The following is a 20,835-nucleotide window of genomic DNA, read 5'->3' as shown; positions in this document are numbered from 1 at the left end:
AAGACAAGCAGACTAAGGACATGGATTACTGGAACCATGTCCTGTGGTCTGATGAGACTTATTTGGTTCAGATGGTGTCAAGCGTGTGTGGCGGCAACCAGGTGAGGAGTACAAAGACAAGTGTGTCTTGCCTACAGTCAAGCATGGTGGTGGAAGTGTCATGGTCTGGGGCTGCATGAGTGCAGCCGGCACTGGGGAGCTACAGTTCATTGAGGGAGCCATGAATGCCAACATGTACGGTGACGTACTGAAGCAGAGCATGATCCCCTCCCTTCGGAGACTGGGTCGCAGGGCAGTATTCCAGCATGATAACGTCTTTTGCCTTGCTAAAGAAGCTGAGGGTGAAGGTGTTGGACTGGCCAAGCTTGTCTCCAGACCTAAACCATATTGAGCATCTGTGGGGCATCCTCAAATGGAAGGTGGAGGAGCACAAGGTCTCTAACATCCACCAGCTCCGTGATGTCGTCATGGAGGAGTGGAAGAGGACTCCAGTGGCAACCTGTGAAGCTCTGGTGAACTCCATGCCCAAGTGGGTTAAGGCAGTGCTGGAAAATAATGGTGGCCACACAAAATATTGACACTTTGGGCCCAATTTGGACATTTTCACTTAGGGGTGTACTCACTTTTGTTGCCAGCGGTTTAGACATTAATGGCTGTGTGTTGAGTTATTTTGAGGGAACAGCAAATTTACACTGTTATATAAGCTGCACACTCACTACTTTACATTGTAGCAAAGTGTCATTTCTTCAGTGTTGTCACATGAAAAGATATAATCAAATATTTGCAAAAATGTGAGGGGTGTACTCACTTTTGTGAGATACTGTGTATATATATATGTGTGTGTGTACATATATATATATATATATATATATATATATATATATATATATATATATATATATATATATATATTTTATTTATTTATTTATTTATTTATTTATTTATTTATTTATTTATATAGCTACTTATTTCCCCCACTGCATGTTATATATGCAGTGGGGGAAATAAGTAAACACGTCAACATTTTTTTTCAGTAAACATATTTCCAATGAGGCTATTGACATGAAATTTTCACAAGACTTTGGTATTAACTCAAGAAATCCACACATGTAAAGAATTCTAAACATTAAAGTCCATAAATGAAGTTGTGTGTAATAAAATGGAATGACACATGACACGTGTATTGAACACGATAACTGAAATGTATTTAATACTTAGTGGAGAAGCCTTTTGTTTGTAATGACAGCTTCAAGACGCTTCCTGTACGAAGAAATTAATCGGCCGCAGTATTCAGGTGTGATTTTGGCCCATTCTTCTAAACATTTTGTCTTTAAATCTTGTTCAGTTAGATTCAAGTCAGGTGATTGACTGGGCCATTCTAACACCTTGATTTTTTTTTCTCTGAAAGCAATTGAGAGTTTCCTTTGCTGTATTCTTTGGATCGTTGTCCTGCTGGAAGTCCACCCACATCTCATCTTCTTCATCCTGGTGGATGGCAGCAGATTCTTCTCAAGAATCTCCCGGCAAAGGGCTCCGTTCATCGTTCCTTCAGTTAGATGAAGTCTGCCAGTACCATGTGATGAAAAACAGCCCCACGCTATGATGCTTCCACCTCCAAACTTCACTGTTGGTATAGTGTTTATAGGGTGATGACAGTACCATTTCTTCTCCAAACATGGAATGTAGTATGATAGGCAGAAAGTTCAATTTTGCTCTCGTTTGACCAGACTACACTCTCCCAGACTTCATAGGCTTGTCCAAATGAGTTGTAGCAAACTTTAAACGAGCTTCAACATGCCTTTTCTTTAGTAATGGAGGCTTGTGGGGTGAGCATGAGCATTGGAGTGCATTGCCTATTGTTTTCTCTGTGATGATGGCACCTGCTGCCTCCAAGTGTTTCTGGAGCTCTTTCCGAATGGTCCTTGGATCTTGGGCTACTCTCCTGACTCCCTGGTCAGAAATCTTCCGAGGAGCTCCTGTGCCTGGCCAGTTAATGTTGCTTCCACCTAGGGATAATGGCCCCAATGGTGCTTACTGGAAGATTCAGAAGTTTTGAAATACGTCTGTATCCGATTCCATTGATATGTTTCACAACAATAAGGTTGCAAAGGTCTTGGGAGAGCTCTTTGCTTTTAACAATCATGAGATCATTTCTTGTGTGACACCTTGGTAACGAAAAGCCTTTTTATAGACCATCAATTTACTAACCCAGCTGATAGTAATTTGCAGAGATAGGGGGTATAATTACTTTATAATTACTTATGGATTTCAGCTGGTTCCTTGCCTTACCTTGCCTTGGAGAACTGTTTTTCATTAGCGTGTTCAATACTTTTTTCCTGTGTCATTCCACTTTATTACACATAACTTTATTTATGGACTTCAATGTTGTGAATTCTTTATGTTTCCATAGTTCTTGAGTTAATACTGATGTCTAGTGAAAATTCCATGTGAATAACCTCATTGGAAATATATTTATTGAAAAAATGTTGATGCGTTCAATACTTATTTCCCCCAGTACACACACATCCAGGTAATCCATACATTTTTTACCCCTAGCCAGTTCAGGTATTTCATGTGTTCCAGCTCAAGCACACCTGGTGCAGCTAATGAAGCACTTGATTAGTTGCATCAGATGTGCTTGAGACAACACCTGTTTTGCATATTTGTGTTATTGTGAGAGATTCTATTCAGGGGGTTGAATAATTTAGAAACTGAAGAAATCATTATAAGTTGCATTTTCAGTTGAATTTGGGGAAATCACATTTTAACTATTTTAGTTGCTTTTGTTTGATTTGTTCATTACAAACAAAGTCTGTAAATAATTTTGACAATAAACCTGATTTGCAATGGGGGTTTAATAAATTTGATTGCAACTGTATGTGTAATAGTGTGCCTTTTTCAGTGTATTAAAGTCTGCATTCATAGTAACAATGTTTTGCTTTTGTGATGTAATGTTACCTGCTTCAATGACTGATCTTTTATTTATTTATTTATTTATTTTATTAACACACCCCAAATATTGAACATGTTTTAAGCTTAAAATAAGCTCTAAATAAAAGTCTTTTAGATCATACAGCTTTTCTCTTGAATTTATTTTTACAGGTGGCCTTGAAGTAATCCAAAAGTAATAAGATTGCATTACATTCATATTGTGATACTTGGATTACGTTACTGATTAAATTTTTCTGAAGTAATTTGTAACTTTAACGGAATACATTTTTAAAGTAACCCTCCCATACCTGCTGACAGGTGAAGTGATTAACATTGATTATGTCATTACAATGGCACCTGTCAAGGGGTGAGATACAGTCCCCTCCAAAACTATTGGAACAGCAAGGCCAATTCATTTGTTTTTGTTGTAGACTGAAGACATTTGGGTTTGAGATCAAAAGATGAACATGAGAAGAGAGTTTAGAATTTCAGCTTTTATTTCCTAGTACTCATATGTAGATGTGTTAAACGTATGAAAAAAAAATAGCATATTTTGTATCAGACTACAGAATTTGTAGGCATGCAAAAATATTGAAAAAGAAAGAAACCACTGATGTATTGAACAGCTGAGACTGAATGGGTCGGCCAAGGAAAACAACAACAGCTGATGACAGAAATATTGTGAGAGCTGTGAAGAAAAGTCAGTAACAGTCAGTAACATCACCAACAACCGCCACAGTGTAGGGGTGAAGGTATAATTCACCATTTGAAGAAGCCTTCAAGAGTAGAAATATCGAGGCAAACCACAAGATGCAAACACCTGCAGTAAAAATTGAAATGCCAGATTGGAATTTGCAAAGAAATGTAGAGAAGAGCCACAGTGATCCAAAACACACTGCCGACTCAACAAAGAACTATTGAGGGAGAAAGTGGAAGGTTTTAGACCGGCCAAGTCAGTCACTAGACCTTAAGCCATTTGAGCATGCATTTCACCTCCTGAAGAGAAGACTGAAGGAAGAAACCCCCCCAAAACAAACAACAACTGAAAGAAGCTGCAGTACAAGCCTGGAAAAGCAGCACAAAAAGAAGAAACCATTAATTTGGTGATTTCAGTGAGTTGCAGGCTTGATACAGTTATTGCAAACAAGGGATATGCAACCAAATATTAAGTGTTATTTACTTTCATTTAATTCAAGACGTACCTGTTACTATACCTTTGCTTGCCTAAAAATCAGGTGGGCTGATACAAAAGTAAAAAAAAATAAAAGCTGAAATCCTGAACTCTCATCCAAATATTCATCTAGAACCCAAATGAATTGGCTTTGCCATTCCAAAAGTTACGGAGGGGACTGTATATTAGGCTTCAAGTGGACTTTCAGTTCTCAAAGTTGATGTGTTGGAAGCAGGAAATATGGGCAAACATAAGGATCTTAGCAAAATTGTGATGGCTAGACGAATGGGTCAGAGCATCTCCAAAACAGCAGGTCTTTTGGGGTGTTCAGGCTATGCAGTGGTTAGTACCTACCAAAAGTTGTCCAAGAACAGTTGGTGAACTGGCAACAGATTCAAGACCACCCAAGGCTTATTGATGCGTGTGGGGAGCAAAGGCTAGTATGTCTGGTATGATCCCACAGAAGAGCTACTCTAGCACTGTAGTACTGTAGCATATGGGGCTTCCTTACCACAGACCGGTCAGAGTACCCATGCCGACCCCTGTCCAACACTGAAAGCGCCTACAATGGGTACGTGAGCATCAGAATTGGACCATGAAGCAATGGAAGAAGGTGGCCTGGTCTGACGAATCACGTTTTCTTTTACATGTTGGGAAGAGATGGCACTAGGATGCACTATGGGAAGAAGGCAAACCAGCAGTGTGATGCTCTGGGCAATGTTCTGCTGGGAAACCTAGGGTCCTGGCATTCATATGGATGTTACTTTGAGACATGCAACCTACCTAAACATTGCTGCAGACCAAGTACACCCCTTCATGGCAACGTATTCCCTAATCACAGTGGCCATTAAACACATGACATTGAGTTCACTGTGTTGACTTGGCCTCCAAATTCCCCAAATCTCAATCAGATCAGGCATCTGTTGGATGTGCCTTGCAACTTACAGGACTTAAAGGATCTACTGCTAACATCTTGATGCCAGCTATCACAGCACACCTTCAGTGTTCATGTGGAGTCCATGCATCGACTGGTCAGAGCTGTTTTGGCAGCACAAGGGGGATCTACACAATATTAGACAGGTTCTTTTAATGTTATGGCTGATCGGTGTATATCATGATTTCCATTTTTTATCACAAATTTTGTGGCCTTGCCTGTGTATATAATTAAATTGGTTAAATTAAGCTATTGATCATGCATGTATCAATATTTACAATTAAATAAATACTGCAAAGTTTGTTGGCTTACAATGCACATTCACCTAGTTGGTTTTAGTTAATTTCATAGTGCAGTGTGCCTCATAGATATTTATATGGCTGGTATCCAAAGCAATTTACTGTGCAGTTTTGTTCCATCATCTGAGCTAGGTCATAAAGGCTCTCAAGATAATCTGTTTAATATGAACATGTTTAAATGTAGAGCTGGAACTGTGGTGTGCAGGTAGGTAGATCTCAAAGCAGCATTTGAAAACATTTATTTGAGAGAAACCTGACAATACTCACAGAAAAAAAAGTAACTTATGTATTAACGTCTTAATGGGATGATGAAAATTATATAATATTTTTTAATAGAAATATTACAGAAAATAATTTTGTTCACAGTTTCTGATTAACTTTAAGATTGACCATGGTTGGTTTACACATTGAAAAATCAAATTTACCAAAATCCATATTAACAAACAGCAAAATATTAGTCAGAATATTTGAGCTTATTATTCAACTAGTATATTTTATACCAAGGTACTCATTTGAAAATGAAAACCTCCACGACTTTTTACTCAGACCTATCAGGACCATGTAAACTACTTTACTGAATCCAATGTCCATAAGTAATTGCAAAGACAAAAATTTGACAATATTCCTGATTACATTAAGTGGGGTTATTGTGAAGATTACAACTCTTATATGGTTCACACGATGTAAATATCCTCTAATTATAGATCATATTTATTGTTTCATGTCAAAGTTTGTGCACAGAGTGAAAAAAAAAACAAAACAAAAAAAACATTGCAAAAAACATTGTTATGGTCCAATTTACTATAAATGTTCATAGCAATAGCACTATTTTGTAGACTATAACTCTATCAACGATGCAGCATTAGTGCATTTGCTCTCTTATTTCTAATCTTTGACCCCAAGCAGTACACATTTCTGATTTATTAGGTGATTATCTTGTCATGAAACCCAAATTATATAGTCCTTTGCACTGGGAATAGGAACCATTGACCAGAAAAAGACAGAACTGTGTTAATTCATGTAAGATTTTCATTTAGATCTTAAAGCGTAGTTCCAAATTCTGTCTTGCAAAACCATGAGTGCTGTGATCACAGAGTAACTAATTTCATATTTTTATACATTCATATACTCATGACTTGAGAATTGTTATAGATTACCAACTGCTGAACATTCAGGGTGAGATTGTAATGCTTTTATAATGCTAGGCTCTGATGGACAATGATCAATGTATAAATTGTTTGGGACTGGAGTTCAGGCATTGTCCTAACTGCAGCATAATGCTGATAGCAATATATGAAACTTGCAATCCATACCTCAATTTATTATGACGCCTTAGTACTTAAAAAAATTCAAATGCCTGAACCTTTAGTATGTTTTAATTTGTACAGTCCACTACATTATATATTACATTACAGTGCACTACATTTCCAATATCATTAACCAAAGATCTCCTTAAAGCTACCTAGCTGTTTGATTTGTTCAGGCTGCATGGAGTGCCTTCTCATCAGCATTCTTCTGCTCTTGAGATCCTTTGGTAAGCCAGCAGGAGCTGTGGGTAGATACTGCCTTATCCCTGTCACCAAACCACATGTTGGCTTGCTGCAGATAGCACTAGAGCTGCTTGCTCCAATAATTTGTGGGATTAAGGCATGATGATTCAGTGGTGGTAGAAAGCCTGGTCGATGGTTGAGTGCTAGATCTGTGAAAAGAGCCCCTGATCCCCTCCTCTCTAGGTTGGTTGGGTGCCTCTTGTGTATGCTTCCCAGTAAAGTGCTTTCAGTGGACTCTTCTGAGCTTATCAAAGTGGATGATCGTGAAGTCAATAGTTGCCTATTAAGCTGCTTTTTACCATCTGCTGGGGAGTTACCTGACACTGAAAGCTGTGAATCAGAGCTGTAATGGTCTATTCCAAGTTTTCTACGTTGGATGATGTTGATAAGACTGGACACTGCCAGGTTAGGGTCATTCTCTGATGTTAAGAATTCATTGCTTTTGGAGTGAAGATCTGGGTGGGACAGAGAGTAGAGTGGAGATAAACCATTGAAGGACATGTTGTGAGACAGTGTTCCCTCTGGTCTTAAATTTCCATGATTACTTGTGTTGTTTTCTTGATGCTGAGACTGGCTCAAGCTAGATGCTTCTATGAGGTCAGTGTTGACCTGACATGAACAAGGATGGTCAAAATCCAGTCTTCTGTCGATGCTGAAAGCAAGTTCTTCCTCAGGTGTTATGTCATGCAGTGCTTCCTTTTGAGAGTTACCTTTGGATTGGGGGACCTTCAGCCATGGTTCTGAGTGTAGTCTCTGCAGATGGTGGACCTTGTTCAGTCTCCTGTTTACCAAAGGTGGCTGGTGAGAGGGAGGGGTTGTCTGAGAGTTGGCCATGGTCTGCAAGTCCTGGAAAGAGAACATATTATCTGAGAAGCTGGAGGAAAGTGTCTCCAGGGGCGATGTGCTAAGGTGAATCTCAGAAGGAGAAGCACAAGGTATCGGAGAGCAAGTCAATGTATTCCACTGGTCTAGTTCTGGCAGCGAAGGAACTTTAAGATACTGTTTGGCCATCTGCCTTCCGAAGACAAGTCTGTCTGTGGTGATGATAATGACCTCTTTACCTTTAGCCTTAAAAGCATCTATTAGCAGCTTCAACGTTTCCTCATCATTGGAATTAATGGCATGGATCAGAGCAGAGGAGCCTATGTGGTCCTCCAGACAGGGATCAGCCCCACTATCCAGGAGTAGGGACACCACCTCATGTCCTGCTTGCTCTAGGCAGGCATGCATCAGAGCAGTCTTGCCACTTTTATCCTGTATGTTTGGATCAGCACCACTCTCCAGAAGATACCCCACCATCTTTTCCTTTGGAACCCCCTGAGTGTCAGAGTATCTGCTTTTACAGGCAATCATCAGGGGTGTCTCCCCGTGCTCATTGCTCTCATTTATGTAAGACCCGCCCTCTAGGAGGAGGCGTGTCAGGCGGAGTCGGCCCAGATAGACTGCTTTGAGCAGAGAGTTATCGTCTGTTTGAACGCTCTGCACACCATTCATCATTGCTTCTTCTACGGTCTTTCACACCTGCCAGAAGACAACAATGTTGCCATTGCAAAGCCTGTAAGAAAATACACAGTTTATTTACAAATATTTGCATTACTTAATTTTTCAACATTTGGTCCCCATATTTAACCTCTTACATTAGGTAGATTAATTTTGCCCTTCAGTTTTGTTACTAAATAAATGTAATTGTTTTCACCTAATCAGATTGACATGAGTTTTCTACATTTATTTTATTACAAATGTTTTTTTTTTAACATACCCAAGATATCTTAAATATATCTCATCCTCATTTCTGAATTATGTCTAATAATTGCTGCTTTCTTCTGAAAGACTACATATACTGTAGCTATGAAAGTTCAATTTTGGTAAACTAGGAAAAATAGCTACACTATGATGAAATCAGTGAGATTTTTTGCTGTGATGGAGCAAGATGGTCTCAGAATCAGGTTACCCTGGCGAGGACACATCAGTTACCTAAGAAAAATGAATGTATTAGAGTATATAGTATATGTGCTGCACTAATATTTGCACTCTTGGTAAATATGAGCAAAAAGGTGGTGAAAATTTGTCTTTATTGTTTAACCTTTTGATAATTTGTTCGAAAAATTCACAAAAATACTCTGCTCTCATAGAGATCAAACAATTGCAAACACAACACAGGTTTATAAAAAATATTTGTTAAATATAGGTGTGCAACAATTATTGGCACCCCTATGAATTCATATGAGAAAAATAAATTTGAAGTATATTCAAGTGTATTGAAGTACACCTGGGTGACTAGGAACAGGAAATTGTTCAACCATGACTTCCTATTACACAGGTGTATAAATGTGAGGTAACACAGGCCACATTCCTTTAGTCATTCATAACAATGGGTAAGACCAAGGAATGTAGTGATGTGCAGCAAAAGGTTGTTGAGCTTCACAAAATGGGAAGTGGCAATAAGAAAATAGCACAAGCATTGAAAATGCCTATTTCCACCATCAGGGCAATAATTAAGAAGTTCCAGTCAACTGGAAATGTTATGAATCAACCTGGTAGAGAACATGTGTCTATATTGTCTCAATGCACTGTGAAGAGGATGGTTTGAGTGGCCAAAAAATCTCCAAGGATCACAGCAGGAGAATTGCAGAAATAGCAGTTCAGAATTGCAGAACATCTCCAAAACTACAATCCTACATCACCACAAGTTGTTTGGAAGGGTTTCAAGAAAAAAGCCTCTACTCTCATTCAAAAACAAACTCAAGCATCTTCAGTTTGCCAGACACTACTGGAACTTCACACTGGATCGGGTTCTATGGTCAGATAAAACCAAAATAGAGCTTTTTGGCCATAAAAACCCCAGAGGTGGTTTTGGCGCACACAGAGAGGTAGCCATATGGAAAAGTACCTCATGCCCACAGTTAAATATGGTGGTGTCTCTAATGTTTTGGGGTTGTTTTTCTGCCAGAGGACCTGGACATTTTGTCAGGATTCATGGCATCATGGACTATCAAATATCAGCAGATATTAAATGAAAATCTGATTGCCTCTGCCAGAAAGCTTAAAAAGGGCCGTGGTTGGATCTTCCAGCAGGACAATGATCCAAAACATAGATCAAAATCAACACTAAAAGGGTTTACTGACCACAAAATCAAAGTTCTGCCATGACCATCCCAGTCCCCTGACTTAAACCCATAGAAAACCTGTGTGGTGAACTAAAGAGGAGAGTGCACCAGCGTGGACCTCGAAATTTGAAGGATCTGGAGCGATTCTGTATGGAGGAATGGTCTCAGATCCCTTGCCATGTATTCTCCAACCTCATCAGACTCAGAGCTGTTATCTTGGCAAAGGGAGGTAGCACAAAGTATTGATTAAAAGGGTGCCAATAATGGTTGCACACCTACATTTAACAAAGATATTTTTATTGATAAACCTGTGCTTTGTTCACAGTTGTTTGATATCTCTGAGAGCAGAGTATTTTTATGAATTTTGTGAACAAAATATATAAAAGTTAAACAATAAAGACAATTTTTCACAGCCTTCTTTGCCTGATATTTATCAAGGGTGCCAATATTAGTGGAGGGCACTGAATATGTACTAAACATGCAGTAACGTGTTTTATTTTTTGTTGCTGCTGCTGGCTGGTTGGTGGCCATTTCTTCAGGCTTCTGTATATGCTAGATAGAAATTGCTGATCTGATACCCACCCTCTCTGATCTTCAGATCTATTTTGCTCCACTCCAACTTTGTTAGGGGGATAAAGAATGTACAGAATGGGAAATACATTGCTATTGATTGACATTGTCCAGTTTATCACACTACATAGGTGACAAGATGGTAATTTTGTCTTGTGAGTTTAGAGAAAGAGAGAAAGTTCTCAGAATCATTTTTGCTACACCATATGGCTGAAAGTATGTGGACACCTGAACATCCACTCATATGTGGGCCTTCCCCAAACTGTTGCTACAAATTTTGAATAACACACTTGTCTACAATGTTTTAGCATTAAGAATTCTGCTTTACAAGAACTAAGGTGCCCCTGTGCACAAAGTGAGGTCTATTAAGACATGGAGGTTGGTGCAGAAGAACGTGAGTGGCCTGCACAGAGCCTTGACTTCAGCCCCACTCAACATCTTTGGCATGAATTGGAACGTTGATCGCGCACAAGGCCTTTTCGTCTGACATAAGTACCGGACCTCACTAATACTCTTAGTGGCTGAATGAGCACAGAAACCATCAGCCACGTGCCAAAATCTACAGGAATGTTTTTCCAGAACAGAGGAGGTTATTTTAACATCAAAGAGGGGACTAAATCTGGAATGGAATGTTCAACAAGCACATATGGATGTAATTGGCCAGGTGTTCAAATACCCTTTGGCCATATAATTTATATAGTAGTTCTTTTTCATATTCATTACAGAAATAAAATTTTTTTTTTTTTTTAAATAGGTGATTGTATCCCAAACAGAGCAGATGTCAATCCTGACTGCACAAAGACAAATAATTTTTGCGTCTACTCCAATCGAATGCATAGATATCTAGCCGTTACTCTGTTGTGTGAGTAAAAGCCAGAAAAGCACTCAATTCTAATGATATTTAGGACAGTTTTGTATGAAATTTGACAAACCTAGCCTTTAAACAGATTCAGCCAGATTTAGGACTGCCAATCCATGTTTCTCTGCAGTTAATTTTTCCCCCAAGATTCTGTTAATTCAATAGGCTTAGGCAAAAACCTTGAGGCCATAAAGCATCTTTTCACTCTAAAGCCTATTGTGCTTGCTGGCCTCACAGGTACTCTCTCAGTACTGCATGCAATGCTTGCATAACATCATGTCTAAGATCAGTACATTATTTTTGTAAAATGTGTCAAAACACTTGGGCTGAAGATGACAAATCTTTTGTTAAATTTGTCAAGATAGCAAATTTTGTGAATTATTCACCAAGTCTTAGCTAAATCCATGTTGCAGAACAGATACTATAATGAGATTCTGCAAGTGTTTTTTGGTAAATATTTGAATTGCATTTAGGCATTGGTACACAATTGGGAGTTTAAATAAATGCAAATAGAAAAGAAGAATATAAAAAGCATGATTGCCAAATGTGTGAAAGGCTTCTCATTTGTATTCCTATGCAACTCAAGCACCTGGTTCACCGCTTGGTCTATATCTAATGGCCAACATGCAATTGTAAATAAATAAATAAAAGTGCACATTATCATGCATTTGTCTGCTTGATGAACATGGCCTTGTATTCCAATTAGGTAGGATCCACAGTTTATTCAATAATCAAGGAGATCTTTTGTCATACCGGACATCTCACCTGTTTCACTATAATATTACTATAATCACTAAAATCTAGAATAAAATAGCCAAAACAATTTATAGGCTTATTCTTTCCACACTGGTTTTGGCATTCTATCAATGTAATGTGTCTTCTGTAACGAAAGCTTAAGAAAGAAAGTTATGTTTCAGTCTTCCTTGCACAGCTGCCCTTGTCAAAGAATCAGTAATGGCTGTCTTCTTTCACATGGCAAACATGGCTGAGGGCTTTTGTTGGCTTTCCTGCAACCAGCCTTAATTCAGGTGGAGGGATGTGTAACCACAGTGTATGATTATCCACCATGATTATCCAACAAAATGATTTCTATGCTTTACAATAATTTTTGACAATTTACTTTAAATTATCTGATTCTGACTCCAGAATGAATGTTTTAAAAATACATTAAAGCACTTTATTTTTAATTAGGGCTGTCAAAGAGTCAGTCATGAGAGATATGCAGAGCTAGAATAACATGTATGTTAGCCTGTATGTGTGTAGAACATTTTGTAAATTGGTTACATAGAACAAACAGTAAATGAGATGTGCGAAGTACTAAGTGTATAGCCACCCACGGCATCACAAGATCTTATTATTGTGAAATGCAATGGAAAAGCAGGAGGCATGATAGCTATAGAAAAGTGTTGCTGTTAGCTGTGAGTGCACAGTTACCATGGAGCACATGTGCATTGCATGAATGTGGCAGCAGCAACTTCTGCCCCTGTCAGCAATGTTCTGCTGTGCTCCAAGGAGAAAGGCTTTGTTTGCAGGCTTGTGGGAAGTCTGAGAAGCACATAGGTAAGTGGTCCATAAGTAAAGAGTCAAATGGCCGTGTGCAACCCTCCCCAGTCAGAACATAAAGAATTTGGCAGCAGCATGTCGTATACAAGATGACAGTCCTCAAGCAAGACTGTATGTGCTGAAACATGTATGCATAATGTGTTAAAAGGCATATTCATTTTGCACTTGAGGTTCTGAAGAGGTCGTCGAGTGTTTCTATTCTCAAGGTACAGCTTTTCAAAATGCTCTCTCAACATGCTCAGCTAACAGGAAGGTTTAGAGGATAAATAACACGTTTGGTTGTTCAGGCTTGCACAGAATGTTTTCTTTTAAAATACTTGTTCTAATAATCTAATAAGGGAAAGAGGGGGAAATATAATTCTGACAAAAATATTACAAAGGTGAAGAAGGCATGCAGTATAGTAGTACTCACCCTGACATCTTGTGCAGAAATGTAGCCGTATTGATGCTGTATTAGTTGTATTAATGCTGCTTGGCCAGGCTGGTTGTCTGACTGAGTTAATGCAAGTGTGGGTGCGTAGATAGCAGGTGTGACGTTGGTCAGATCTGAGTGACAATGTAGAGATTACTCACACAATCTGTTTGGGAGGGAGAGATGAAAAAGAACAGAGAAAGCACCATGTTGCACAATTTTCTGGTTTAAATGTACCATTCATTTACCCGACGTTTCTTCTTTGAATGAATATTTGTAAATATTATGTTCCTGCACTACCCCTAGACAATTCTGTTAAAAGAATACATTTATTAACTGGAAAAGGAAATGTTGATCGGTAATGTGAGATTAGATAAGAGATTAGATTGAAAATTATTTCCCTGTCTGATGAGAAGTGTTCATAAGTGTGAGTGTTCTTCATAATGTTTTTTGTGTCCAAAAATATTATGGTAGCTCAGTCATTAAGATTCTGTGCTAGTGACTGGCTGTGAGTTCAACTCCCAGAAGTACCAGAGAGCCTCTGCTGAGTCCTTCAACAAGGGATTTAACCCTCAAATGCTCAATTTTGTGCCTTGATTTTGCTTCATTTGCCACCTGTGGCTTTGGATAAGAGAGTCTTCCAAATATAAGTATCTAAATGTTCATCAGCTGAACAGATGATAATATTAAGTGTATGTTTGTGCATGTACTACATAAAGCACTATGTAGTTATGTTTATTTATTTAAGATTTATGTACCCTTATTAGCCCCCAAAAGGAAGGAATGTTTTACATATATTCATTACAGGCTGATGGAAAAGTGAGCTGTAGTTTTGATGAACTTTGCAATGCCATCACTATGGCAACCACCCATAGCATTTTTGCTTTTTATTGTTGGTTGTGCACAAAGAACCAAGGGATTATTTAAGATGGAATCAGCTGCATTTTATAGAAACATTTGCTTTCAAGACTATTTAAAAAATAAATTTCACTAATGAGGAATTTTACATGGTAGTTTGCTGATACCTGCCTCATAATTAAATTCTCGGACCCATGAGCCATAAGTGATGTGGAACTTATCATTGCCCTCATGCTGCACCTGCCCCAACTCATCCGTTCCCTTAAATGACAGTCACCTCTACGGCTTTGCATTTACAAAGGAAGGGGACAACATAAAGGCATAGCAGAGTGTTAGGCAGGCGTGTCCTCTTCGGCTACCAAGACAATGTTGTGTCGAGGAATGGACAATGCATTGGACGAGGGACATACGGAACTGTATAAAACAAGGACGAAACATTAGAATTTGTAGTATGCTCAAACAAACAGGCAGGACAGAAAGTAGGAGCCAATAGCCCCGACCACGACGAGAACCATGAAAACCATGAGTCATCAGCAGGTGCCATTATGGCTTTCCTCATGTGTTTAATAATATCAGTAAAGTTTCATGAGTTGTTAGGGATATAGAAGCAGCACAAGGTGTTGAGCACAAGTCAATTCTGAGCAACAACATCAGAAGGGCTTTTAGTTCATCATTAATTAGTGTGAGTGCTTCCTCTGTGTCACTGGCCAAGGAGAGCAACATGTAAGTAAGCCCATTAATTTTATTCAAAGCTGTAGTGGTACCTCCTCCCAAAGACAGAGACCATCCTACAGTGGCACCTGGTGTTGTTCATGGGTCAGTGAAGGTGTATTCCTGGAAATGCTTAGGTGTGTTTCAACTAAGACTAATCAGTGATAAACTGGCCCCAGGATGGAAGGATCAGATTGTTACCATGGGGAGGAAACATAAACTGAATCAGAGGGCACCACAAAGGCAGGATAGCAACATCCTGTCCAATTCCAAAGTCCAGTTTTCATGATGTAAACGCGTTTACCTCAGACCCAAATAACGGTGTTGGTGGAAGCTAGAGAGTTAAAGGGACATCTTCCTTTGGCTGTGGTACAGCCATACATATCACTAGGGGAAAACTTGCCTTTTATGCTACATATGGCAGCATTAGAGTCTACAAACAAGGTCACATTGATAGACTTTACACGAAGAATGGCCCAACATCAGATTTGACTCCTTACTATGTGCACAAACACATGTGTCTCTAACCTTCTCCGGGACATTAAAAACCTGGGTGATATTCAGAATGACATTAGGGTTAGGTGAACATTTTCAAGCAAACCACTACATTGGTTGTAGCCATTATGCTAAGTTGAGCTGTCACTACCACATCCACACACTGCATTCAGGATTTCCACAGTGCCGGAGTGCATGGTGTCATTGTAGTCTTTTAGGTTATTGCGATAATATGTTGACATTTGCAAGAGCCAGACAATATCTATGGGAATCTTGCAAGATGAGGGGCTTTTTTGCTGCCTTCAGCAGCAGTATCATTGTCGAAGGGAAAAGAGGACCAATGGTGTGTGCCAAGGTGATGATACACCCAACAGGAGAAATTTTGAGCAATTTCTAAAGAGAAAAAACATGCCAAATTACCATTACACTGCTGTATAAGGGTAAATGTGATGCCACCGACAGTGATTGCACTAATTACCTTCTCTAGAAGTCTCATCTCTAAAAATCCCTTCTAGATGGTCATTGCTTGAGGTCAACTTCTTTGTCTCTCGATAGGGTCACAACGGTTACAATTAGGACTGTGCCCGAACAGTCGATAGAAGTAGTGTCTAGGGAGATTCTGCGTTTTTGGGCATAAGGATGCTAATTCAACAAGTTACAGGATGTATATGTAATCAAAGCCTTGTTCCCAGTAGGCAAGCAATGTTGCAGTTAATATTGCACTTGTATTTGTTAACAATAGGTTGTGTTCTGATGTGTTTTCAGGTGCAACGGTCAATTGATGACAAATGTGGATGCTAAACAATTGTAGCAAAGGAGTAAAGCTTTGGCAGAGTAGAAGATAGAGTTCATGTGTGTATCTGTAATACAAGATAATGCTGTATGTGTGTATGTTTAGGTGAGATGAGAAGAGCTACTTGATAGTCGTATTGTCTCTTGTCACGGACAGGCAGCACTTGATACAGCTGGCGTGAATCCACTGGGGTTGTGAATCTGTCAGGACAGCAGTAAAGGTAATGGCCAACACACGTGCAGGAGGGCCAAAGGCTGCTTCCCCAACCTTTCATGGATTCATACTTTTGACGAGAATTGCATCACCTGGAAGGAGAGGGGGAGTAGGCTGTTCTGTGGGTAAAGGGAGAGAAGCAGAAACATCACCATGCATGCTAGTTAATTTTTCAATGAGAACCTGTGTATAGTCGCTGACAATCACATCCAGATCTCCTGTAAAACAAACACCTGAGTTACCCTTTGTCCATGGAGAGAAAAGTGGTCTGCTCATAATGATCTCAAAAGGAGACAATTTCATTTTCTGATTACATGTCATACGAATTTCACATAGGACAGCGGGCAAAAGATCCACCCAGTTTCTGGAGGGATTCTCTAGTAGCGCCTTAGTGAGGTGGTTCTTGATGGTACGATTCTTTTTCATGATCCCTGAACTTTGGGGATGATCTGGGATGGGGAAGTGCCAATCAATATTCAGATATTGGCAAAGTTTGTGTCATATTAGAAACAAAGGGTGTTCCATTATCGCCATCAATAACCTGAGGGATACCATAGCGCAGGATTATTCATTTGGCTAAAATTTTAACAACGTGTGTTGGCACTTTCTTTTGAGCATGGGAAAGCTTCTACCCATCTGGAGAATTTGTCCATGTTAACTGAAATCTATTTGAGACCTTTCATAGCTTACATGTGTGTGAAGTCAATTTGCAATGCCTGAAAGGAGCCACTAGGTGGTGGTAGTGTTTGGCGATTTTTCCTTGTACATTTACTCTGGCACAGGTCAGACATGCATCAAGAAGTAATTTAACAGCTTTGTGAGTGTCTCGAATACAAAACCTTGATGTTATAGCTGAGATCACCCTTCTTCGTGCGGCATGAGAAAGACAGTGAAAATGATGCACAAGAAACGAAAGGACAGATGGTGGAAGAGTGAGGTGGCCAGCAGGGCAGCGTACTAACCCATTGGTGGGTGATGGGGAACGACCTTCCGGGGATCAAAACATAAGGTCGTCTGAAGAGGCCTGCAACATCAATGTCACAAGGAGTTAGAGAATGAAGAGATTTGATAGTGACATTATGCTGGACAAAGGGGCTCTTTGGCAGCCCACTTTGGCACTTCATCAGCGAGTGAATTACCATGAGGATTATCTGTGTTAGAGTCATGACCTTTAACCTTAACAATAGCAAGTCTGTCAGGTAAGAGTGAGGCTTCTAAAAGATCTGAAACGAGTGTGGCATGCAATGTAGTTGTGCCATCAGTAGCACGAAAAGCATGAGCATGACATATTTCCAAAATCATGTGCAACGCCAAAGGCATAGCGCAAATCAGTGAAATAGTAACAGTCTTACCCTTTAAAAGATGACAAGCATGAGTGAGAGCAACGAGTTCCACATCCTGAGCAGAATGAAAGGAGACTGAGTGAGCCTGATTGTTATTCAGGATAGATAAGACCTGATGAGCTGCATGCAATGTCAGTGGGTGGGATAGCACTTCCTTTTCAGCATCAGTAACCATAAGTGTGAACGGACCGCAAACAGGCAGACATAGCTTGAACTACAGGTTCTGAAGTTTTTGAGAGATATGCTACAGGATGATAGCTACCACCATGTTCCTGGGCCAAGAACCCCTCTGCAGTACTCCCATCCTCAGATACATAGAGGCAAAAAGAGGACAAATAGTCCAGAAGTCCCAGTGCTGGGGCTGAGCTTAGTGACTGTTTCAGGAAGCAAAAGGAATGCATCATTTTTTGGTCCACTCAATATTTTGAGGAGAGTCTTTGAGACTGCATTATCTGAGGACCTTGTGATGGTGTGAGCAGTCGGGGATAATTTGATGACAATAGTTTATGAGTCCCAAGAAGCTCATACTATGTTGCGTGACAGGTGGTGTGAGGTCCACTATGGCACACACACAATCAGAGGTGAGTCACCATTGTCCCTGGGAAATGCAGAAACACAAATATTGGACAAGTGTTTGTCAGAGCTGAATCTTTGTGAGAGATGCCTTGAACCCACTTTGAGCTAGGTCTGTCAGGAGTTTGAGAGGGCCTTCTTTTCAAAGTTAATGTCTGTCTGCTGACAGTAAAATGTCATCCATGTATTGTAACAAGCAGCAGCCTTCTGGCAGAACAAGTGATGAGAGGGCTTGAGGCACCGAGGACAAGAACACAGCGGGAGAGTCAACGAAATCCTGATGAAGTCGGGTCCAATTGTACTGCTGATTTTTAAAGGTAAATAAAAAATTGGCTGGGTCTGCTCAAACACAGGGACGCTGAAAAATGCATTAAACAAGTCTGCGACAGTGAATTGTGCATGTGAATGTGGAATTGCAGACAAAATAGATGCTACATCAGGCAGTAAAGGGCTAATATGATATGGTGTTCATACTATACCGTATTTAATAGATACAGTGGGAAAGACAACACCTTGTGCAAGTAATGAGTCAATCACTGAGTGTATGCCTAGTTCCTTTTCTGCTGACAGCAGATATTGCTTACAATAAAACAGACCAAGTAGTCTTCAGATTCACAGTGTATGGGGTACCTGGATATGACCCACTTTGTTAGAATGCTGAGCCCACAATGTTTTAAGGACCAACGCAAGTGCATCAGGCAGAAGACGCTCGGCACAATCAGGCTTGTGCTCGTCGTCAGCAACATGACAAACAGAAAAACAGAGTTTCTAGTATTCCATTATGTTTTGTGAGTGAACACTTCAGTTTAAACATTAAATTTTCAACCTAGTAAATTGAAAGGAGATGAAGGGATGACAACAAATCTATGAAATATTAGGGTCGTCAGGGCAAGAAACATGTAGGGAGTGTGTTATTGGACAGGTGACAGGAACTCATCTATTCCCACATAGTTAATGCTAGAGCTTGTCTCGAATGCATAATGCCGCAGTTAATAAATGAGCTTCATCGAAAGTACTGTCTTGGGGATAATCGCGGAACTTTGATTGACCCTCTGTCCACCCTGTCAAGTTATCTACAAAAGGTTGCACAAATACACCCTTCCCATGAGCATACATCCATTGATTTGGTGTAATTTTGGACTGATCACTTCCACCATGGTTTATTTCACAGTTATGTTAATCTGAGATGGTATAAGACAGTGTTAGGTCCTATTGTTAGATTAATAAAAAAGGTATCAGGTTTTCCGATGAGTCACAAGATCCACGTAATGGAGGTTAGGACGGATGCAAATGCAAATAAGAGTTTATTTAGAGAGAGACAGGCAGACAAATCCAAAACATGAGACAATAGCGAGGTCATAAACTGGGTAAGAATCGAGAACAAGAAATAAGAAGCAAGATCAACGAACATGAAACAAAACGAGGAACAGAGTACAAACGTTTGTTATGGTGATAACACTCAATACTTCACAAAGTCATTGTGTTCAAACATTCTATACTGTGGTTGTGAGTGCTGTGAATTTGATGCAAGTGTGCATGATTAGAATGAATGTGAGTGTTCTGGGAATTGCAGTCCATGGTGGCCATGTTTGTAGGCCACATTACAGAATGGGAATGGGAAATGTAGTCACTGGTTTGCTGTGATATGACACTATGATGAATCACGTAGTAACAGAGTCTCTACGACACGTGTTTTCCGAAAACACAGCGGACTAAAACATTGTGATATTTTCAACCAAATTTAGTTTCTTTTGAAGTGCCCGTCTATGTTGAATAACGTGGTAACAGAGTCTCTACGATGCCTGTATTCGCAGACTAAAACAACGTGATATTTCCAACCCACTCTTCAAGAATACATGGACATCTACATGGAGGCAGAAAATAAAAGATCACTTACCTCTGTCCAGATGTCCCACTTCCTAACACTAGGAAACTGTTAATGTCACGATTCCAAGCTGCAGATGGATGCAAGTCCAGAATTCTTTAATTAATAGCACAACCAAACACAAAACAAGAACTGTGAATCAGCAGCAAAACAATAAGGCTAAGAAGAAACATAAACCAAAGATGATAAACACAGCAGGAATTAACAGGAATGTGATTCAGGTGCAGGTGGTCATGTGACTGTGATGCAGTGGCTGCTGGGAACTGTAGTTCAGAGTTCCTTCTCTGATTACATGACAGAACCCCCCCCCAACAACCCCACCCCCCCACAAACGGGCGCTTCTCCCGAAATGCCACAATACTCTCCTTCCCCTGGTGGTCCTGGCTCGCTGGGCAAAATGTCTTCACAACCCCTTAGATCCCGAGTTAGGCATTTTTCAACAGAGAACAGCTCCTCAAGGAGCCGAGGGGCAGGCACGAGGTTGGGGCAGGCTTGCTGGGGTCGCTAGACAGCACCCACGCATGGGAAGCTGGGTCATCAGCTTCAGCAGGGTGAGAAGGCCTGGCGA

The 20,835-nt window shown here is 39.9% G+C and overlaps 1 protein-coding gene across 1 annotated transcript; it reads right to left on the bottom strand.

Moving 5' to 3' along the window:
* Window positions 1–6,714: 6,714 nt before the first annotated feature.
* ankrd34ba (ankyrin repeat domain 34Ba) lies at window positions 6,715–20,560 on the bottom strand. The gene is made up of 4 exons (XM_017489184.3): window positions 20,280–20,560; window positions 16,378–16,585; window positions 13,397–13,562; window positions 6,715–8,440 (listed from the first exon to the last, which is right to left on the bottom strand). The coding sequence occupies exon 4, from the start codon at window positions 8,380–8,382 to the stop codon at window positions 6,772–6,774; it is 1,611 nt and encodes a 536-aa protein (XP_017344673.1). The 5' UTR covers window positions 8,383–8,440; window positions 13,397–13,562; window positions 16,378–16,585; window positions 20,280–20,560; the 3' UTR covers window positions 6,715–6,771.
* Between the last annotated feature and the right edge of the window lie 275 nt (window positions 20,561–20,835).

Source organism: Ictalurus punctatus, chromosome 16 (genome assembly GCF_001660625.3).
Source record: "Ictalurus punctatus breed USDA103 chromosome 16, Coco_2.0, whole genome shotgun sequence".
Classification (NCBI taxonomy): Eukaryota; Metazoa; Chordata; class Actinopteri; order Siluriformes; family Ictaluridae; genus Ictalurus; species Ictalurus punctatus.
The sequence above is the reverse complement of the archived record's forward strand: the minus strand, read 5'-3'. Positions and strand labels throughout refer to the sequence as shown.